The 23,587-nt window shown below is 39.6% G+C and overlaps 4 protein-coding genes across 4 annotated transcripts; 2 read left to right on the forward strand and 2 right to left on the reverse strand.

Annotated features, from left to right (window-relative positions):
* Positions 1 to 388: 388 nt before the first annotated feature.
* LOC133738694 (nucleoid-associated protein At4g30620, chloroplastic-like) lies at positions 389 to 2,833 on the forward strand. Its single transcript, XM_062166275.1, has 7 exons — positions 389 to 591; positions 888 to 1,021; positions 1,804 to 1,904; positions 1,998 to 2,037; positions 2,303 to 2,374; positions 2,528 to 2,584; positions 2,676 to 2,833. Exons 1-7 carry the CDS (start codon positions 519 to 521, stop codon positions 2,745 to 2,747), a joined length of 549 nt encoding a protein of 182 aa, XP_062022259.1. The 5' UTR covers positions 389 to 518; the 3' UTR covers positions 2,748 to 2,833.
* A 388-nt stretch (positions 2,834 to 3,221) lies between these two features.
* Positions 3,222 to 4,155, reverse strand: LOC133735842 (early nodulin-like protein 14). The gene is made up of 2 exons (XM_062163270.1): positions 3,866 to 4,155; positions 3,222 to 3,761 (listed from the first exon to the last, which is right to left on the reverse strand). The coding sequence occupies exons 1-2, from the start codon at positions 4,050 to 4,052 to the stop codon at positions 3,394 to 3,396; spliced, it is 555 nt and encodes a 184-aa protein (XP_062019254.1). The 5' UTR covers positions 4,053 to 4,155; the 3' UTR covers positions 3,222 to 3,393.
* A 121-nt stretch (positions 4,156 to 4,276) lies between these two features.
* LOC133735843 (uncharacterized) lies at positions 4,277 to 5,621 on the forward strand. The gene has a single exon (XM_062163271.1). It carries the CDS (start codon positions 4,660 to 4,662, stop codon positions 5,017 to 5,019), a length of 360 nt encoding a protein of 119 aa, XP_062019255.1. The 5' UTR covers positions 4,277 to 4,659; the 3' UTR covers positions 5,020 to 5,621.
* Positions 5,354 to 8,924, reverse strand: LOC133735841 (transmembrane 9 superfamily member 8). Its single transcript, XM_062163269.1, has 7 exons — positions 8,708 to 8,924; positions 7,921 to 8,085; positions 7,734 to 7,843; positions 7,541 to 7,649; positions 7,291 to 7,403; positions 7,021 to 7,174; positions 5,354 to 6,748 (listed from the first exon to the last, which is right to left on the reverse strand). Exons 1-7 carry the CDS (start codon positions 8,828 to 8,830, stop codon positions 5,591 to 5,593), a joined length of 1,932 nt encoding a protein of 643 aa, XP_062019253.1. The 5' UTR covers positions 8,831 to 8,924; the 3' UTR covers positions 5,354 to 5,590.
* Positions 8,925 to 23,587: the final 14,663 nt, after the last annotated feature.

Genomic DNA, 23,587 nt, shown 5'->3' on the forward strand with positions numbered 1-23,587 from the left:
TAACAGATATCCTTAACGCAAGTAAATTTGTGGCAGCCAAACAATTTGGTGGTCTTTACCCCAAACCCAACTAGACACGGATCCAGAGTTCATTTGATTTTCTTCAATCGGTTATATATAATTCGGAGTTGAGTACTTGGTTGATCAAAGCGGTTTTGGAATTCAAACTTTAGCCTATTAACTTTGTAATGCTGGTGTTACTAATAGGGTCATCAACAGCCCACCGACTTATATAAATTGAACGATTAAAATCAGTGATAAATGATAAAAAAATATAGAAAAGAAAGAAAAAAATCAGATATTTTCACAAAAGAAAATGCCAAGACATATTGTGTGCTAACTGCAAAGTACAAAGATCTATCTATCTAATCCAAACCAAGACAGCGAGTGTTGTTTGTTTATTTGCTTTTTCGTCTGTAAGTTTTCCTTCCCTATTTCACTCACAACTCTATTATTATTATCTATCCTCCGAATTGAACCGAACCGAACCCTCCTCCTCCTCCTCCTCCACTCTCTCGATGGCTTCGACCAGTGCTTTATCCTCCTCGCGCCTTTCCAGCTTTCACCGACTCACCGACCATCACTCTTTCCGTAAGCTCTCTTTCCCTTTTGGGTTCTGCTTCCCTTTCTGCGCGTAAAGGGCCTTGAATTGAATCTTGTTTAGCATCTATGGCTTCATTTGAACAAGATAGGAACTGAAATTGGGTTTCTTTACTTACTAATTTTATGCACACACTTTGGGAATAAGAACAAGAAGCCACTTGTTATGGTTTGACCATTATTGTAATTGGGTATTCATAATTTGATGCCCCATTTTGGGCAATGTTTCCCCTTTCCCCTGTGGGGTGGGCTCAAGCTTGCTTACTCTACTCTGCTGCACCTTTCAGGTGAAGTGAGCTCATATCCAGGCAGTCCAATAGTATCCTGGCCTGGTATTAAGACTGCGAGGACGGCCCGATCATCCCGTGTTTATGGCTTATTTGGAGGGAAAAAGGATAACAATGAAAAGGGTGATGATAAGGTCCTCCCTCCCTCTTTTACTATTGCTTTTCCATTTTTGCTGCATCTCATCATCTTTGATACTTCTTGTCCTTTGATTGCTTCCTTTCATGCATTTCTCTGTTCAGTTCTAGGAAGATACCCTGCCCATATCTAGTCAAATACATTTTCTATTAGAATGAGAGGGGATTTGCCGATTCTTTATGCATCATCGGAGGTCACTGAATTAAGAGTATGTATGCTTCCTCCAACTTAACCTGCTAAGTTGGGACCCGTATGTTAAGGAGCTAAGTACCATATCTTTAGCAGTTCTAGGTCGACCAGGTTTTAGCATATGGCAATATCCACTTTTAATTCGCCCAACATGTGGTTGCCAGATATCTGTCAACTATATCTTGCATCATTTGGTGGACGAGGAGATCTAAATAAAGGCAATGGGTTACGAGGCGTTGGTGGTCTAGTTGTACATATTAACTATAATTTTTGTATACTTATGGGGTAGCTAGGCTGAAAGTAACGTTTATCTGAATCAATGGTGGCATTGGGAGCTTGAGGTAGATTATAATTTCCTTTGGTGGCAATGGCCACACTTGGTTAATGGAACACGTGTCATGTTCAGAAACTAATGAATTTGTCCACAAGGTAAGAAAATTTTGGTTAGCCTGGTATTTTCTGCTACAGTCTCCTAAGTACTGTGTTAGCCAGCCTGAAGCTATTCAGGGATTGAAAAGAATAGAACCCTTGATTTAAATTTTTTAAGTTCAGGTACTCATATGTTAACGGTGACCTTCCACTTTGATACAGGCTGGAATATTCGGTAATATGCAAAATCTGTATGAAACAGTTAAGAAAGCCCAAAATGTAGTACAAGTTGAAGCAGTGCGTGTGCAGAAAGAGCTTGCTGCGTATGTTTTATATATTCTACCCAGTAATGTGATACTCATATTACTTCATATTCCTTTCAGTGTTACTAATCTTTTTCATCTTCTGTTTTACAGGGCCGAGTTTGATGGTTACTGTGAAGGTGAGATAATAAAGGTATGTCATACTCTTGCTAGAGGGCAGTTGTCTTTTATATGTACAATTTGGGCATCCAAGTTTGCTTGTTTGCTTGTATCTCAAATTCTCAATGGTAGTTTAACTTGTAAGTTCCCTCAAAAGGTTTTAAACCTCTTTCAATCAGTACATTTTGTTTTATCTGTAGTTACATGGGACTTCCAGTCTTCCCGTTGACTGTCCAATTGCATATATACTCTTGTGTCTGGTTTCCCTGTGTATATAATTCAGTAATTTTTGTCCCTAGGTAACGCTTTCTGGTAACCAGCAGCCAGTACGCACAGAGATAACCGAGGCTGCTATGGAACTAGGAGCCGAAGTAAGTAAAGATTATATTTAACCCATTTGCCAGTGTACACATTTTTGTCAAGATTCATAGTTTTTCCATGTGCGAGGGAGAAGATTGAGGGAGAGAGTTTCTATTGATCGTAGTTGTAAGTTTTAACTTTTCCTCTTTATCTGTGTAATGCAGAAAGTCTCTCTTTTGGTTACTGAAGCATACAAAGACGCACACCAGAAGAGTGTCGTGGTGAGAAGAACTGTTATCTCTTACACATTTTTGGGGGACTAAGAAATAGCTCACTTCTTTTAACTGATTGTGTTTGTTTTCATCTGTTCAGGCCATGAAGGAGAGAATGAGTAACCTTGCTCAGAGTTTAGGAATGCCACCAGGCCTTGGCGAACTGAAGTGATATCAAGTGAACATGTGGCATTTGTATAATGGTCCATTTGTTAGTCGTTTTTGTAGTCTCTGAGTTGGGAATTCAAGGAAAAAGATGGTTTATTTATTCATGTAATACTCACAATTTTCATTGAGGCTGAATTTCATTGCTTCGAACTGCCTTTTGGATTCTGTGAACAACATCAGCTATTTCAATTACAATTATCACAATATTAATTTCCTCATCCATAAGGAGAGGAGAATTGAGTAATTTTCTAGCCTTCAGGCTAAATCGGATTGCCAAGTAATTCGAGACCTATATATTATTTTTTTAGCAGGAAAATGAATAGTTAAAGCTTGTGTATAAAATTGATTCAAGACCTAAATTGCATGTTCTTCCATCTCTTCCAGAGTCCAGAGACGTGGAAGTCCAGTAGAGAATCTTTAGTTGTTTTGTAACAAGTAACAACAGAATTAGAATTGAGTAAATTTAGAAAGAGTTCGATATAGAAATTAATATATATTATGATAAAAGGAGATGGAATTACATATAACATCATCTAAGATAAGATGAAACCTCCACTGATATACCCCCAATAAAGAATAAAATAATAAATCACCAAACCCAAAGAAGCCCAGATCAAAAAAGCCCAACCCAATGCTCACTAAAACCTCACTCAGATGAGGAGAGCTGCCGAAAACCCCATTAGTGCCGCCACAACAAGGACACCAGCGGCCTTGAAAGGCGAAGCAGTGCTAGTCGGAGCCGGAGCAACGGCAGGACCGTCGATCTCGACCGCGGGAGAAGGTGCTGGAGAGATGGTAGAGGCCCTGTTTCTGGGAGACATAACGACAACGACGAGCTTCTGTCCCTTTTCACAGTGGTCCTTGGTTCCGCTAATGAAATAGAAGGGTCCTGGTTTGTCAAGCACAATCTTGGTCTCACCATCCTTGTACTGCTTGATTGGGCTTGACATGTTGCAGTTAACATAGTCTTCCTTGGTCACATGCAAGACTGAGTCTTTTGCACTGTCATACTTCCACACTGAATCAAGGGAAAAACAAGTTAATTAGTTTTTCAGATGGGGGATGGAATTGAAAGCTTTGTTAACTAATTACTGGATTTGAAAATGGAAAATAAAAGATTACCGAGAATGTCGCCGGTGTTGAACCGTTTGCTTTCGGCCCATTTGTTGAGAGATTGGGATTCAGAGGAAGGGACTGCCCATGCGTCTGCTTTGCCTCCCACCAAAAACTCTCTGGCTTCTGAAAAGCTCAACATGACGAGAAACACGACAAGCACAGAAGCAGCAGCTATTGATGAAAACCCAGCCATTGATTGATAAACGGAGAGTGTTTTTGATTTGAGAGAGAGAGAAATTGAAATATTAGAGCTTTAGAGAGCTATAGAGAGTGAGGAACGGCTTGACCTTGAGGATTGTGGTCCAGTTGTGTCCGTCTGTAAGGAATTTATACAGGTAGGAAGACAACTAGCCGTTATGGGCTTGGGGAAAAGGCCAAATCCAACGGGAAAAAAAAAGATAAATTATGACCAAGCAGAAACGGCTGGTTCCCATTCAACGGTCACAAGAGCATCAAAAGTCGAGCACAGTACGTGCATGCCCGCCATCTGGAAATTCAGTTTAAACTTATGGCCCAAAACAAATGCGGCCCAGGTTCTCAGTTCAACCCGAGCTCGGGTTGGGACACCGGGTCGGTACCGCTTCTGCATGCACACCACCTGTCTCTGACAAAATTGTGAATCCTACTTACACGAACCCACTACGTGTCAACTGCCCCAACCTTGAGTTGGTGCCTTGTAACATGTAAAAGAAGAGAGACCGAGACGGAGGGGTGAATTTGCACACTGCTAAACTGCATCAATCACTCGCATATCATAAACACAAGTAACAAACGAGAGAGAGAGAGAGAGAGAGAGAGAGATGGCAGCCGGGAATGAAGAGTGGAGGAAAACGGCAGACACTCACAAAATGAGTCCAGAGGAAGTGAAAAGGGCAGGAGTGGAGGGATCAAAAAGGCCACCTGGCCATAACCCTGGGGGTGTTCTTCACCAGAGGCGCAACCTTCCTATTAGCCCCACAGGGATGCTCCTCGGTGGCTTCCTCATCTGCACCACCATAGGCTACTTCACCCTCTACGCCATGAAAAAACCCGAAGCCTCTGCACGAGATGTTGCCAGGGTTTCCACCAATATCGCCGACCCTGAGGACACAAAACCCAGGCCGGGTGACACAGTGCCCACGCCAGGCCGGAAGGGAACTAGTAGTAGCGCTGTCCATTGAGCACTAATAATCCTGTCATAGTTGTAATTTTCTTGATATCTGCGGACTAGTTTCGTGCAGATCACAATAATATTCGGCTTTGCTCTTTGATGTTTTTAAAGAGGTTGTGCATGTTAGCAGTAATTTAACAAGTAGTTGCTTCTTTCCTTCAACAAAGATGCTAGAATGCTAGATGACAAACCATTGCAGAGTGACAGTTTCTTATTAAAGAGAAACTTGCCTCCTTGTTCTCATTCAATTATTCACAGGACATAACCATATCCTACCTAAAAAGAAAAGAGGACAACAACATTTCTGCCGCTACCTTGAAAACCCACCATCAAATACAGAAATATGAATCAACAAGGTACGAGGTACCCAACAACCGAGATGAATTCTCGAAAAATAAACAATAGAAATATACTCTAACAGAATTATGGCCTTGACGGCTTTGTCATGGTTCAAAATTGAGCAATAATAGGATACATTTGAAAGCACAATCCAAAGTTAATTTCAAATTCTTACACTAGTAACATATGTGTTGCACCTTCCAGGAGAGAGCAGCTTCAAAAACCCCCAATCGCGCATCTATTCAGTCAATTTTCACAGATGAGTAGATGAGTCTCGTGAACCAAAAGCATGCATAGAACCCAATGGTACCAGTCACCACAAAGAATGCGTACGAAGCAATAAGCATGTATCCGAAGTATAACATCCCAGAGACCAGCTTTGTGATTTCAAGCTTTGTGAAGAAGTAGAAAGTAGCATACAGGAAGAGGTACAGGGCTGATGAGCCTGATGTGAGGTACGATCTCCACCACCACAAGTAATCCTCACTGCACAGCTGGAAGTAGCAAAGCACGATGGTTATCTCAGCACAAGTGACAATGAGGATGATGAAGACCAAGAAGAGGAAACCAAAGATGTAGTAGAACTGGTTCAACCATATTGAGGTCAGGATGAAGAACAGTTCAATGAAAACTGCTCCGAATGGGAGGATTCCTCCTATTAGAATTGAGAACACTGGGTTCATGTACCAAGCCTGTTCTGGGATCTGCCTTGGGATTTTGTTTGTCTTAACGGGATCCTCTAGTGCTGGCTTCTTGAACCCAACATAGGCCCCAACAAATACAAGTGGGACTGAGATCCCGAACCATAAAAAGACCAGGGCAAACATTGTACCGAATGGCACAGCTCCAGATGACTTCTGACCCCAGATAAGTGTGTTTAGGACAATAAAAATGGCAGATACGCCTGCTGGGAACAAGACTGCAGTCCTGAAAGCAATTTTCTTCCATTCTGTTCCTTTAAACATTTTGTATAAGCGAGCAGAGGCATAACCAGCAAAAAGGCCCATGAAGACATAAAGCAAAAGCATGGCCGTCATAAGACCACCTCGGTTGGAAGGGGAGAGGAAACCAAGGACAGCAAAGATCATTGTCACAAGTATCATCCCGAAGAATTGAACCCCAGTTCCAACATATACACAGAGCAAATCTGAATTGCTTGGAGCCCTGAAAACATCCCCATGGACAAGCTTCCATCCCGTCTCTTCCTGCGCTTCTTCCTGGGTCTCAAGTTCATTATACTTGGAGATGTCACGGTAGAGTGTTCTTAGCATTATCATTGCTACCATCCCGGAAAGAAAGAGGACAATCATCAACGAATTGACAATTGAAAACCAGTGAATTTGGTCATCACTCATTAACAGATAAGCATCCCATCTAGAAGCCCACTTTACATCACTCTCCTAAAGAATACACATGAAAAGAAAAAATTAAGGAGATTATTGACAGCACAAAAAAGTAACAACGGATGTCCACTCACCACTTACATCACAATGGACACTTAAAAGCAAATAAATATATGAAAGAAATGATGAAAAGGGAGTTCATGTTTGGTAATTTAGGCATTGTCCATTCAAACTACATATGCAAGCTACACAGGCTCCTGTACACCAATAAAAGTTGCTAAAAGAACAACCAGTTTAATACGAGTTATGTATTGAATTAAATAACTCACCTGGAATTCAACATCGTATGTGAATATGATTTCTTGTTTCTCTGCAACTTCTTGAGGAGAGTTAGAATTAACAACCGTGTGTTTGGAATGGGGGTCACAGGTAGTTAAACGAGTATTCGCATCATTCCATTTCCCTTCATATTCATGTTTAACACTGTAGAGATTGAACAGTCAGACAAACATATCATCAATTGACATTGCAGAAAGAAACTTCAGCAAGAAGCCAAGAAGGATAATTTAGTAAAATAGAAGGATCCAGAAAAACCTTACCTGAATGGCTTAACCTCAAATCCCACAATTCTTGCAGTTTCAGTTTGCAAATCTCTGTGAAACTTGACAGTAAATGCCAAGTGGTTGTGGATAAAATATTTTTCTTCCTTGCTCTGAGCAAAACAACATAAAGTAAGATATAAGATACAGAATAACAAAAATCACCCACAAATCCTTTTTTTCTTTTTTCTTTTAACAGAAGTAAATAACTAAATGATTAAAAAAATGGTGCCAACAAATATTCATATACCCCAGCATAATGGCCTTTAAGCCCAACGTGAAAGCCAAGCTGATAAACGGTAGGAGATTCCTGATCTGGCCTTTGAATGGGAACCACTAGAGGCAGATTATCAAGGATCCTATCATTGGAAAAGGGTTTTTGTTACGATATGCAAATTCAATCACATATACTCTATATAATGAAATGTCTGAAAAGCACATACATGTTCACTCGATACTCATCATCTATCTTCTCTTTAAACTGCTTTACAGTTTTGGCATCAGGTGTAAACCGACAGACGATATTGCACATCTGTGGCTCCCGCATTTTAAACTGCACAGATTCAAAAATAAGTTAAGAGACCTTAGGAGAGCAAGCAGCTTTAGAGTTACAAATAAAATTTCACTTACCACATAGGGTGAGTTCTCAATCCGATCACCACGAAGCACTTCACCAAGATTCTCCGTACTGTCCAAAATTTTTTCGGGCTTACAGTAAGGGAGAGAGTAATACGAATAAGGAAGCTGAGTCTTCGTAGATGTCAATTTGTTCACTTTCACCTTCAAATCATCTCCCTGCATTCGAAAAGCCCAAGTGAAGGGAGGTTAATACAAAACATCAAGCGTTATCACAGCATTGTGAGATCCTTCTCCTGAGTCAAAGTCCTTTTGGTCTTATAGTTCAAGCCAAGTAAAACGACCAGAAATACGCAATCTAAGTTGAAAGAAGTAACTCAAATTTGTACAAGCAGCACTTGAAATCCAGTGGAACCAAATGTAAAGCTTCTCATTGAAGTAATCTACGATGCATGCGGATCTCTACCAGCTATGACCTACATCGATCTGATCTCTAGTTTCAGCATCAAATGACTCTTATCATTTGCATAATTGACGCATTAAACTAACACTTAAGCACAGCCGAAGCATAATTGACGACTAGTTGAAGAACATGGCACACGGATTAAAAAACGAATACGTCTCGGGGTTTGAACTCAGCTAGAGGTCAACTACAACTAAAAACGACGATAAATTCATATCAATTTCACAAAATCTCTTACATAATCAGTTCATTTTCTCGACGAAAACTAATAGATCCGAGAATCGAACACACAGATCACTCATTTCATGCACAGAAATACAGAATTTGCAGAAGAAGAAAAAGAATCAGAGACAGATTTCGAAGTGATTTAGAGCTGACCTTGATGAAGTCCTCGGGAGCGACTCCGGGGAGGTAGAAGGAACTGGCGCCATGGATGAGCAGTAGAAAGATGGCGGAGATCATGATGAGTGAACGGTCCGGCTTGGATCGGAGAGACTCCATGGCCTCCGAGTCTGACTGTGAGAGAGATGGAGAGAAAGGAGAAGAAGGCCTAGATCTGGAGGGGGTTTGTTTTACTTATTGGTTGGTATTTGTGGTTCGCTTCGTATTTGTCTGTTGCGTAAAATTGTAATAACAATAAACTATAGGTGTCAAAAAAGTATTTTAAAAAGAAGGAGACGAGTGGACTCGAGGTGAGATCTGGTGCACTCTGTCGGTGTCACTGAGAGGTGCTTTGTCTCACTTTGGCCCATGGATAGTCATTCTACAAGGCCCAGCCCAAAATGTCATTATTAAAGTAAATCTTAGAGAAGATCCCCTTTCCTTTTATACAGTAGTGTCAGATCCCCTTTCCTTTAAGCTAGTTCTTTAAAGCGACATGTCGTTGCGCGACACAAGGGACTAAGAGAGATCTTGAGCGACATTGACATTTCTGCAACGTTTTCACTTTTTGTGTACTTCAAGTTATATGTATACCGTATAACAACCGCAACATGCCATTGGTGCTCATATGACGGCAATTGATTTTAGTCAAATAAGAATGATATCATTCAACGGTCATAGACATTGAAGTTAGATAATAGTTAAAGAATATACTATAATAAACCGATAAAAGTATTAATAAAGATAAATGAACTCATTTCTAAAATAACGAAAACACTAAAATCATAACATTATGAAGAAGAACTCTGATTATTATGGTATCAGTGTAATATTAGTTTTGAAGGTATTGATTCTATGCCACCTCACGTGTATTGTTTTTCAGGTAATAATATGTATGTGAGGTTAAACGTTTTAGCTTGAGTGAGTTCCAAATCTCAATTTAGAAGGGAAAAAAAAAAGATATAAACAACTGTATCGAAATTGTTAAATTTGGTATTTGAAATGAACTATATCAACCAGGAGCATCTCCAAGACTCGGACATGAACTGTGTCATATTTAATTTGATTTCGGATGTGGCCATCTATTTAACTTATCATATGTATGTCCCAATATAAATTATCTAATTTCAAATTATAGACATGAAAATGGAAGTGAGAATTAAACATTTCAATTCATTTCAAATCTCATGTGCTATTAACACCATTATAGATATATCTTGAGCCGGATGGACTCACATTTTTATCAAGTTGATCGCTTATTTTCATAGGCTACATATAAACAACAACAGGCAAAAAATTAATACCCTATTCCGCACCATGTCCAAAATATGCTAGACCACAATCACCACGTGTAATCATCATTCGTCATCATATTGACTGATTGACAATAATAGCATATATCAAAGAAGAAATGATTAGTTTATACCAAAAAAGTAGAAATAATTAGTCCCGAAAATAACGCAATAACTATGGCACTGCCTTAAAAGTTAAAACCACACCTTAGCTCAATCAAAAGACCAGAGACTTTTATTATCTTAAACAAACAAAAAGTAAAAGTAAACACCAAACTAAAAATTCAACAAGAAAATACCAAAAATCCAACAAGAAAATACCGAAATCCACAACTCTTTTCCGAGCCGCTGAGCCGCTGACGAATAAGACCCGCCACCGAAATGGTATGGGTCACATGTTTTCCTCCAGCGCCAGATCTGAACTGTCCATATCCCATCACTACCTACCAGCCTTCTAAACGTCGCAGCCAACCTTTTCTAATTTCTAGTAGTAAGGTGTTCACTGTTCAGATATGGAAGTTGGATTCAACCCAAAAAAAGATATGGAAGTTGGGCTCTTTACTTGGTGCTGATATTTACTTGGGCAGTTGGGCTTTGGGTAAAGAATTGGTTAAGACCCCAAAACACAAGAAACTCTAAGACATGAACCATACATTTTGTCTTCCTCGACTTCAATTGGAAAGGGTGCTCCTCCATACAAGTCAAAGGTCATCGATCCAATGACCATTTGGATAAGCATGTTTTACTAGTCTTCAATTCTTCAAACGAGTAAATCACTAGAAGTGGATGATCATCTACTTGTGCAGTTGTACCCAAAATAAGCAGAAGGGTAGGCAAGTCATTTTCAGTGCTTAAATCCCACAACCTCGAAAGTGACACACATGCAGTGATGCAGAGGTTTTCTCCTTCAAGATCTATCTGCACGGCCTCGTTAAAAATTAAGAAAATACTAAATATATTAAAAATATTGTATGGTTATGGATTTTTGGTGACAAATATTTACTTTCTTTCTAATACTAATGATGATGACCGGTCCATTTCAAATTTCAATTAATGACATTTAAATAGAATAGACTAATTTTATAACAAATTACATATAAGTTATTGACAAAAGATGACTTAACAAATACATCATTTAAAGATTGAATTAAACATAAGTGCAAGAAACATAACTCTCGTGAATGGTTCTCTCTCTGACTCTCGCAAGAGAGGTAGCTTGGCGGCGGCTAGGTTTTCCTGGTAGCGGCTCTGTATGCTCATCCAAGAAGGGGGTCTCTTCACCTCCCTCTCGGTTGTTCCTTGGTAACGGCGGGCGTGCTCGACGATGCCTGTATTCTGTAGGCTTCGGCCTTATTTTCTTTGCTGCGTTCGTGATTTGCTTTCGCGGCAATGGTGGTGTGGTTGATAAGGAGGCGATCTGGGGTCATCCTGACGAGTCTCAATGGATGGGTTTTGCAAATGCCAACGCTAGTGATTGGGTTGCTGATTGGATGACAGATCCAGATCAAAGTGCTCTGGGGATGATGGAGGCAAGGTCTGGTATCTGTGTATGCTCAGATTGCGGCGAAGATCGTTGGCAGAATTGGGGTGATCTCAGACTTATAGGGATCTGCTCGCAGTCGGAGTTGTTTAGCCAAGAATCGGGTCCGTGTGCTACCAGTGGTGGTGGATGCACGGGCGTGGGTCTCCGGCGAGTGGTGCATGGTGGCGGTGGCAGGGCTGTCTTCTCACTTGGTATTTGTCCTAGGTGGGTTGACTGGGACTGGTATTGGGATGTTTTCATCTCCGGTGATGGAATTTGGAGAATAGTGGTGTAGGCTTTCCAAAGTGGTGGTTGCGCAGTCGGTGTCCTCCGGCGGATGGTGTTTGGTGGCGGCGGCAGGGCTGCTTTCTCACTTAGGGTTTGTCCTAGGTGGTTGGGTTGGGCCTGGAATTTGACTGTTAGGGTGCCAATTTGGGCCCTAGTAGTTACCCTAATTTTATTTGTTATTTTAATTTTGATCCTTTATCTTTTTGTTCTAAAAGATAATGGGTCTGTTTGTTTCTTGCTTTGAGTGGGAAAGATCACAAAGAAAAGAGATACCCGTTGAGCCCCTATATTGGAGGCGTTATTTTTATTCCTCGGGCTTCTACTTTTCTTTGTTTGGGCTTAATCCTAGAAGGTGGGTGTGCTAGGAGATTACTAGTTTAGTTTACTCTGTTTAGGGGTAGCTTTGTAATAGTTTCTAAGGAACGGTTCTTTCTGTCGCCCCCATAGGGGGGGATCGTTTTTGTACTGCTCGCTGAGCTGCATAATGGATGACATTTTCGACTCAAAAAAAAAAAAAAATTGAATTAAATATATAATGACTAAATCTTACAAATAAGGACAATTTGCTCTCCACTTGCCACATGTCATGAGTTAATTTACTTTTTTATCCTTAACTACTTCTTTTGACTTCTAATCCCTTTATAAGGATTAAATCTTACAAATAAGGACAATTTGTCCACCACTTGCCACTTGTCATGAGTTAATTTACTTTTTTACCCTTAACTACTTCTTTTAACTTCTAATCCCTTAATATTACTCTTTTTTTTTTTTTTTTTTTTTTCTGAGAATAATCTCTTTATGTTACTTTGTTACCATGTGTCAATAAGACATTTACAATTTTAACCTTCATTCATAGATAACTACATCTTAATTATTTTCTTTAATCCAAACTCTTTTTCGTTCAAATCCAGCTGCTTGCTACTGCACTTGTACTCGTGTTATGCTACTGCACTCGTCATCGCCTAATCCTGCTACTGCACTCATACTCGTCCAGTTCTGCTACTGCACTTGTACTCGTATTCTGCTACTGCACTCGTCATCGCCTAATCCTGCTACTGCACGAGTTCAATCCTGCTACTACACTCGCTACACTTATACTCGTCTAGTTCTGCTACTGCACTTGTACTCGTATTCTACTATTGCACTCGTCATCGCCTAATCCTGCTACTGCACTTGTACTCGTGTTCAGCTACTGCACTCGTTATCGCCTAATCCTGCTACTGCACTAGTTCAATCCTGCTATTGCACTCATACTCGTCCAATCCTGCTACTGCACTCGTCATCGCCTAATCCTGATATCCAATATCACCCTTCAAAACTAACTCAACCAACTTCCAAACTACCATCACAATAATAACAATTTGGCAAATTCAAACATGCAAGTTCATGTAATCAGAGAATCCCATTTTCAATAACATCAACCAGGGACATTCAAACCCTAACCAAAGCAACTATAATTCACCCACAAACTCCAAGGCCTTTTCCAATAAAATTTCAACTCACCTTATTTACAGTATAAAGAAATGGACCTTAAGCTGTTGTCCTCACTTCACGACAAGAACACAACAATTCTTGAGAAATTCCCTTCTCCTCAGTTTCACCAACTCTGTAAATTAAACGTATCAAGCATCAGTTCTCATGCTAACAGTAAGAATCGAGCTAGTAATAACCTAAGGAAACCCGAAATCAACACCATGAACAGTTATTTGAACAGAGACTGTAAACACCCAAATCCAACTTTCCCCAAAATGTAATCGAATTCAAAATCTATCTACACTAGCATGTAGAGCTCAGAGAGGAGATTAAGTTTCATACCATGCATGGCTCAGTCCCTACCCGAATTCGTCAGAAAATTTCCAGAAAGCTCGCCCGAAAGCTTGAGACTTCCGGCTTCAATTCGACTTCATTTGAGCTTCTCTGTGAAAACCCGAACCATAGACGTGATCGAGACACCGAGACCTTTCGAACATTGGTGGTCCGCCTCCGCATCACCGCCGGAATTTGCAGAAAACCCGCAGAGATACTCAGAGCTTTTGAGCTTCGAATAGTCGCCGTCCGACGTCGGATCAATAAATTAAGGACATGGATCACACCGCCGAACAGATGGTTGGATCTCTGTCAGGTAGATCGATTGGGTCCCTGATCTGCAGAGGTCGCAGCCGAGGCCGGGATGGAGAATGGGTCGAGGCGTTGAGCTATCTTGATGCTTATCTGTTTTAGGTTTTCGTTTTGGGTGTTAGTATTTGGTCAGTGGCATACGCGTAAATATTTCATCAAACTGAGTATTTTGGTCATTTTCCATTAGAATTGGGAGTCAAACTTGCATCATTTGGCTTTTGGGCCTGGGCTCATGTCCTTATTTGTATAAATCTTTTTGAAAGTGAGTTTTCTGTGTTTACATCTTTGGTCATGTGCTACTATGTAATTTTCTACTAATTTTATTTCTGATTTCCATAACTATTTTGAGTTAGTGACTTAATGAGGTCTGAGATCGACATAAAATCTTGGTTAAAATTTAATAAAATGGCATGCATAAATTTGTATGTATAATGGGGTAGCTGGGGCAGTGCCCTCGGTACTTACATTGAGCTTCCTCGGTGTGTGACTGGGGGTTTGTGGATTGAGGTACCAGGGGAAGCAGAGGTTGATGAGTCAAACAGAATAAAGACAAAGAGAAAGTTTGGTAATTTCTGATGTATATTGATTTCTCCAAAAATAGAGTATATATAAAGTATGCAAAAACCTAATAGGAAAGTGATTACCTAATTACATCGTAATATACTCCTCCTTAACTACATAACATTCTAAATAATTATACAATCCTAATTACATAACAATTGCTACAATCAAGGGATACAATTAAGGAGTGACTCACTCCAACACTCCACCTCAAGTTGAAGCATACAGATCACGTATGCCCAACTTGTCAAGTGAGTCATAAAATACCCTACTAGAAATTGCATTTGTGAGAATGTTGCCAACTGCTCCTCAAAAGGTACAAAGGGAAAAGAAATAATCTGTTGATCCAACTTCTCTTTAATGAAATGTCTATCAACTTCCACATGTTTGGTTCTATCATGCGGACAAGATTATGAGCAATTTCAACCGCAGCTTTGTTATCACAAAACAAGGACATGTCCTTTTTCTGTTTGAATCCCAAATCCCTCAACAAATGCCTCAACCATAACATCTCACAAACTCCACGGGCCATTCCTCTATATTCTGCTTCAACACTAGAGCGGGCCACCACTTTCTACTTCTTACTCTTCCAAGTAACCAAATTCCCACCAACAAACGTAAAGTAACCAGAGGTGGATCTTCTGTCAGTTATACAACCTGCCCAATTTGGGTATGTACACCCCAAAACGTCCAAATGCCTATGCTTAGAGAACACCAGCCCCTTGCCTGGGGCAGACTTCAAATACCTCAAAATTCTAATCACAGCTTCCATATGAGCCTCACTAGGATTATGCATAAACTGCTCTTTACTTGGTGCTTTTCTGACCATTAATTGTTACTTATTTTCCAACCAGAGTTATTGGAGTTGAGTCTTAGCAACTTAGGGCATTGACTCTTGTAGTGTCTAACAGTTTTACAATAGTTGCAAGTCACCTGACTGTTGAACAACGAACTAAGGGACAAATCTGCCATTCTTCTTCTTCAAGCAGCAACACAAACCACAAAATTTGACACGACTAAGGAAAGAGAGGCTGACGGCAAGGTATTGCAAACTTTAGGGTTTTAGGGCAAAAGGAATAAAGGATGAAGACAAAGGACAAACTCTTAAAGAGAACAAAGACAAATTTGCAGCGGAAACAAACGAACAGAGTTCAGACGGATCTCTGCTCTGATACCAAGTCAAACAGAACAAAAACAAAGAGAAAGTTTGGGAATTTCTGATGTATATTGATTTCTCCAAAAATAGAGTATATATACAAAGTATGCAAAAACCTAATAGGAAAGTGATTACCTAATTACATCGTAGTATACTCCCCCTTAACTACATAACATTCTAAATAATTACACAATCCTAATTACATAACAATTGCTACAATCAAGGGATACAATGAAGGAGTGACTCACTCCAACATGATGTGTGGGGTAGGTCAATGTCGACCTCGCTTTAAGATAGCTGGCACCACCATGCAGATATATATATATACAGATCCTATCCAGAGCGATGCCTCGCCCTGAAATTTCAGAGCGAGGTTAGGGTTCAGGGTCACTTTTCGGTCGCATTTCCACATCTCGACAGTTCAGTTTTTAGCTACTAATGTATAGATCATCTCTGCAAAATTTCAACCAAATTGATGGTCGTTAAGGCATTGATAACTGCCTTAAAGCTAGTACGGTTTAGGTTGGACAGATTCAGTTCGTCCACTGGTTTAAGTGAGTTACATACCTTAAAGATCATCAATTTGGCTGAAATTTTGCATAGATGATCTATACATTAGTACCTAAAAACTGAACGGTCGAGATGTGGATATGAGACCAAAAAGTTACCTTAAACCCTAACATCGCTCTGAAATTTCAAAGCGAGGCCTCGCTTTGGATAAAATCTGTATATATATATATATATATATATATATATATATATATATATATATATATATACAGGGCCCTTCCTCTAAGGGATCCCTTTTTTTGGTATTTTATAGGGATAGGCATTTTACCAACTTTGGGATCATATTTTCACATCTCAACCGTTCAGTTTTTAGGTCCTAATGTGTAGATCACTTCTGCAAAATTTCAGCCAATTTGATGATCGTTAAGGCATCCAAAACTGCAATTTACCATTATAAACACGAACGGTTCCGGTTCGACAGATTCGGTCCGTTCGTGTAAATTGCAGTTTTGGATGCCTTAACGATCACCGATTTGGCTGAAAATTTGTAGAAGTGATCTACACATTAGGACCTAAAAACTGAACGGTTGAGATGTGAAAATATGATCCAAAAGTTGGTAAAATGCCTATCCCTATAAAATACCAAAAAAAGGGATCCCTCATTGGAAGGCTTCTATATATATATATATATCACCCAAACTTGCAACATGTGTATATGTAGATAAAACGTGTACTGATGTGCACAATAACACGAATGGTTTGGTCCACCATGCACATTATTCTTTGGCTAATGGCTAGACATCGATCATTATTCGTCAAGCAAATTAGACCTCGTTTGGTTCGCGGAAGTAAGTATCAAAAAAAGAAAGTTGTTCTTTTCCTGTGTTTGAGATGCAAAAGAAAAGGAAATACTTTCCTGAAGCAAAGGAAAATAGGGGGGAAATGGTTCATTCCATACTCCAAATAAATCACTTTCCCTCATTCTTTCCTTACATTTATTACTCACAACACATTATTTTATTTTATTAATTATATACTTTTTAACAACTTTCCGGATAACTTTCCTTACATTACCAAGAGAGTTTTTATTGGGACCTCTTAATCTACTTACTATACCTTCCTCATTTTTTAATTATTCAATGACATATGTATCTTTATACAAAAAGACTGTTACAGACAACAAATTAATTAGAAAAAATATATTTTCCCTCTGCAAAGGTTTATAATAATGGAAACACATTTACATTACTTTAATTATTCATTTTTATTTTAGTTCTAATTTCATATTTCTCATTTTCTTTGTTTATAAACGCTTATGAAGAACAAAAAAATCAAGAGAAAATGCATTAAAATTACTTGCGAATTATATAAAAATAATATTGTGATGCAAGAGAGAAAAAATAGACAAAGGTCTTTCTCTTGAGGATCATGAAACAGGGGTAGAGAACCCTCATGTAAACTAACCAAATAAGTTTGTGAAGCGGCATATAAGACAAAAATAAATAATAAATAACAGAGCATGAACAAATTTAATATCGCAACCTATCTAAAATCCAACATGCAACCATAAACCATAAAAACTAAGCTTTGAAAATCCATAATTAAGTATGAAATAGCAGGCTTGAAAAACCCAAATAAATTTCTGTTAATCCTGTTAATTACACTATCTTTTTTCAATAATTATCTCAGATTTTTTTTTAGGGGTTTTGTCCATTTACCCCATTTCTAGGGATTTTTTTCCCACTTACCCCATTAAGTTTTTTTAATTCCCTCTTACCCAATAAACTCTAAGGGAGTCTTCCCTAATACCCCATTAAGATTTTTTTTTTGTTTTTAATTTTTTTTTAATACCATTTTACCCCTCACCCCTTTATTACTTAGAGAGAGAGAGAGAGAGAGAAACGATAGGAGACTTCGCCGGAGCCCATCACCGGCCGCCGGATTCCGGTCACCGGATTCCGGCCAACTTTCGCCAGAATCCGGTTACCGGCTGCCGCCCACCGGAATTTGCTAAAAATCTCACCGGAAAGTTTTTTTGCCCCCAATAGACATCTATTGCCCCCTAATAGAGGGGCAATAGAGGTCTATTGCCCCCCAATAGACGTCTATTGCCCCAATAGTCTATTGCTCCCTAATAGACGTCTATTGCCCCTCAATAAACGACTATCAGCCATGTATTGCCCCTCAATAGACATCTATTGCCTCCCAATAGAACTTTCGGTTGCCGGAATGGGAACTAATCTTACTAAAATTAGACAAATAAAACTTTAATTAAAGAAAAAAAGGAGGAGATTACATCAATTCAAAACGTCTATTGCCTCCCACAGTCAAGATCACCTGGTCACCTACTGACCAAATATTATTTGGTCAGTCACCGTTCGATTGACATCGGACGGTTGACAGCTAAGTGATGAAATCTGAGATGAGAGCTGTCAACCGTCTGATCTCAATCGAACGGTGACTGACCAATGATATTTGGTCAGTAGGTGACCATGTGAACGGGGCCGTACCTCCTAATAGATGTCTATTGCTCCGTAATAGAATTGTTTTTTCTCCCATTTTTCTTACCTTCTGGCCTTCTACCCCATTTTACCAAAAAAAAAAAAGATTTGGCCACCCAAAAAATACTCTGGGCACCCACTCTTCTCTTCTCTTCTCTTCATCCTTCTTCACGGGTTGTAGACCTGCATTTTTAAGCAGAGAGCAGAACCATTGCTTTTAACAAAACACAACTGCACGGTGAAGCTATCCATGAATGGATGAGAAAATTCACAACGAATCAGAATAATTGAATGGATCGTGTCATGGAGCACCAACAAGAAGAGCTTCGTTGTTTGGAACCGAAATTGGGCCAAGAACTCGGCCCAGGACTTGACGAAAAAGAACCCGAGACCGGCGGTAACATTGACCGAAATCTCGGATTCGGGCCTTTCCGGTAGGAATCAAACAACTTCTTCAAATCGATGTCGCGGTTGACGAGGTAGAGCACCGGCTTGCCGTTCTTCTTATTGTCCACGTGTTCAACGCAGAGGAGGAGGACCACGTAGAGCGACTGTCGTCGCCGGCCTGCCGGAGAAAGTCCCTCATTGATGAAGACGTCGTTTCGACAATGATCGGTTGAAGAGAGGAGAGAGATCTTGCCGGAGCTGAAGGTCGTGCCCGAGTAGAGCCGTCCCCGACTGTGAACGAGGACGACCTGTGCGCCGACGAGGATTTGGCCGACATCGTGTGAGAGAGAGAAGAGAGAGAGAGGAGAGAGAGAGAGAAGAGAGTTTGATCGGAGAGATGAGAGATAGTGGTATGTAATTGTTTAATTAATATGAGGGTAAATTTGTCATTTTCTTTTAAATTGGGTTAATGGGAATGAAAATCTGTTGTTGGGGTAAGTGAGATAGTTTTTAGTCATTTTGGTGCTTTGGGTCAAAGACCCTTTTTTTTAAGGGTCATTGACCAAAAGCCCCAAAATGAACCAAAGTTATCCCACTTACCCCAGCAATAGATTTTTATTCCCACTAACCCAATTTAAAGAGAAATGACAACTTTGCCCTTCACCTAATTAAAAAATTACATTATGCCACTCTGTCTTCTCTTCTCTCTCTCCACGCCGCCAGCAAGCCCCTCTTTCTCCTTTCTCTCTCTCCCCCTGATCTCCACTTCCGATTTCTCTCTCTCTGTGATCGCCGCGCCGGAGATGCAGTCCAAGCCTGAAGACGACGAAGAAGCTCCGATCGGAGCTCCAGCCACTCGAATGTTCTCGTCGTCGTTCGATTGTTCGCCAATCCCGAGCCTCCGCAGCCTCGCCGTCGTTCGATTGTTCGCCGATCCCGAGCCTCCGCAGCCTCGCCGTCGTTGCTGTTATCATTCCGGCACTCGCTGTTATCCCTCTCACTGGATTTGCGTTGGCGTACTCGTCGAAATCACTTCTCGGAAAACGAAAAGTCAACAACATCAACGTTAGGGACCATGGTGGCCGGAGCGCAGTACCACACGACCTCAAGAACCACCGAGTACGTGTACCTCATCCGCGTTAGCTGGTCCGCCGTGATCAGTTCCCGGACCTTGGCCAGAATCTCCGGGTGCGAGTCGAGCGACGCCACCGCCCACAGTAGCGACGACGTGGAGGCGTCTTGAGCAGCAAATAGAATGAAGAAGAAGTCGACTCCGACTGCAACAGGAATGGAGAAGAGGACATGGGTGCCCAGAGCTTTTCATTGGGTGACTCAAACAATTTCTCTGTTTTTTTTTTTTTTTTTTTTGGGTAAAATGGTGCAGAATGCCCGGATAGAAAGAAAAAATGAAGAAAAAAAAGTTCTATTGGGGCAATAGACATCTGTTAAAGCGTCTATTGGGGGGTAATAGACATCTATTGGGGGGCAATAGACGTTTTGAATTGATGTAATTTTCTCATTTTATTTATTTAATTAAAGTTTTATTTGTCTAATTTTAAGAATATTTGTTTATATTCTGGCGACTGAAAGTTCTATTGGGGTGCAATAGACGTGTATTGGGGGGCAATAGACGTCTATTCCCCCTCTATTGGGGGGCAATAGACTATTGGAGGCAATAGACATCTATTGGGTCTATTGCCCCTTCATTGGGGAGCAATAGACGTTTATTGGGGTAATAAACATGTCCGGCAACCTATGACCGGAATCCGGCGGCCGGTGACCGGATTCCGGCGAAAGTTGGCCGGAATCCGGCGACCGGTGACGGGCTCCGGCGAAGTCTCCTATGGTTTCTCTCTCTTCCATCTTCTCTTTTTCTCTAAGTAACAAAGGGGTGAGGGGTAGAATGGTATTTAAAAAAAATTAAAAACAAAAAAAAAATCTTAATAGGGTATTAGGGAAGACTTCCTTAGAGTGTATTGGGTAAGAGAGAATTAAAAAAACTTAATGGGGTTAGTGGGAAAAAAATCACTAGAAATTGGGTAAATGGACAAAAACCCTTTTTTTAACAATGTCAAGTTTCTTTTATGGTAGATAAATAATTATGGGAGCATTAAAACTCATCTTTAATGCTCCAAAAAAAAATTCTTTTATTTAAAAGAGGTTTATTTAGTAAATTTTACTTTTAAAAAAACAAATAGGATGTGTAAAAAGATGAGAAGTCAAATAAACAAATATGGAGGTCTCAATATAAAAAAACATCGGAATTGAAAGTTCGTCGAAAATTTCATTTCCCTTTCTATGAGAAAGACAAAAAAACTAGTTTGATTTGCAGAATCTATGAGAAAGACAAAAAAACTACTTTCATTTCTGCAAATCAAACGAGATCTAAGCATGCGTATATATCAACCTCAGCCCTTTGCCAAAAAAAATTTCATATCTCAACCTCAGCCAACGTAAATTGGTACTTATATATGGTCCCTCTAGCTCGTCCCTACTGCCCAATAATGTTGCCACTATAAGTAGTTCGGGTCCTCCATCGTCGCACTTCTTTTATGATCCATGGATCGATCGTCCATGGTAGGGTCACGCCTAACCATTTATTCTTAATTTGAATGATCTACAAGTTGATTATAGACTTGAAAACACAAGTTCGGATATTGGCATAGATCATATAATAAAGGAAATAATAATAATAATGGCAAGTAGTTACTGTTGAGGGAAAGGTCTTATAATTAACCTCATATACTGCAATGCACATATTTTTAATGAAAAAAAAAAACAATGATGGAAGTTTCCACATGTTTGTGAGCAGCAGCTGTAAAGATTTGAAAGGATTAATTAGCTTACCATAGTTCCTTTCATTGATTCTATTATGAGTTTTATTTTTTATTACGAAACGTGTTATAAGTACTTCATATATAGGTGAAGTTTGACTGTTTGACACAGAGCTTTTATTGATATAGAAAAAGAGAAAAACGTGGCATTTTTTTTTTAATCTAATGAATTTCATTCATATTGAAGAAACTGTTATAAGTGAAAAAACATTACAGAACAGGAGCCAATAATTGGCCAACTCGTAACTTCTATTGTCTAAGGGGACGAAAAATGAGCTACATACTCTCCATCACATCACGAGGTTGGAAAAACGGTCAATCAAACCATGGAGACTTAGAAATCAACAAAATGGCACACAAATGGTACAGGGCCGTCGGTATACCAACCGGATCATGGCTCTACATACGGGAGGTACATGTGTTTGAGTCATATATTAAGTGAAAACAATAAAATATAATTACCGTGTGAATGAGATCGAAAAAGATATATTAGTTGGGTCATCTAATGATGGACATGCAAGAGCTAGCTGATTAACCTCCTATATATATAATTTGCTAATTATTTTACGGGCATACTTAATTTGAAATGAGAAAGAGTTTTGATATATATAGTTATACTTAGCTAGCTAGTTCGATCCCCGGCATGTTTATATTGTCATTATTGATTACCTGTAAAAACATTAAATATCGACGCGAGTTAGCTAGAGACTTGATCGATCATTGAAGGTTGGGGAAAAAATGCAGAACGAGTAGTTGAGTGAGCGGTAGCTAGGAACAATGATGAAGCAGCAGCTGTAAAGATTTGAAAGGATTAATTAGCTTACCATAGCTATTAGCTAGCTCTCTGTAGGCAGTACTGGATCTGATGATGACTCTGTTCAAAGCTAGCTTATAGCAGCAGCTGTAAGCTTCTTTTTCTCTTTCTCCTTCTGGATGAATCGTCAAGCTAGCCAGCTTTGTCCAAGAAATGAAGCAAACATTTAAGCCGATGTGTATATATATCCAGCAGATTCTTACACATGTAGGAGTACGACTACCTAATTTAATTTAAAGGTCCCCCCGCTCCCTTCCGCTGCATGCATGCCCAGAGCTACTATCTCAGACCCTCTGGCTATGGCTATATATATATGGCTGTTCTTCGTTAGTTCGTTATATATGGCTGTTATATATGCATCGACCACGAATTAGATTTAGCAGGGACAGGGCCTATATACATATATATCATACCAAAGTAGATATATAATCATTCATGTATATAAAGGCCAGGGAAACATGGTTCAGATAGTGCAAATTCATCAATGAAAGGGTACGAATATACGAGCATAAAGCTCACAAGAAACGTACTTAGAATTCACAAAGTTTAAACCCTAGCTTACGTACATACTTAAAAGACTTTGTTAGTATGGTCTGGTCTTCTGGGAAGCGGTAGCTAGTTAATTTGACATCAACGAATAACTGAATAAGGTTCACTTGAATCAGTTGCAGAGTTAATAATAACTTAATAAGTTAGGTGATGGACTGGAGCTAGCCCACCAACTATCGAAGCAACGGTCCACATATATTTATTTGATGCATGTAATTCTGATTTGTGAGGTGTAATTGTGTTATTGACTAATAACCAGTAGAGCAATTTCAACAACTTTTTTTATAATATTTATACTATAGGGAAGTAAAAGTTAAAGATTTAAGTAATTTTTCTTCTCTAACT

This window comes from Rosa rugosa, chromosome 3 (assembly GCF_958449725.1).
Source record: "Rosa rugosa chromosome 3, drRosRugo1.1, whole genome shotgun sequence".
NCBI classification, from domain to species: domain Eukaryota; kingdom Viridiplantae; phylum Streptophyta; class Magnoliopsida; order Rosales; family Rosaceae; genus Rosa; species Rosa rugosa.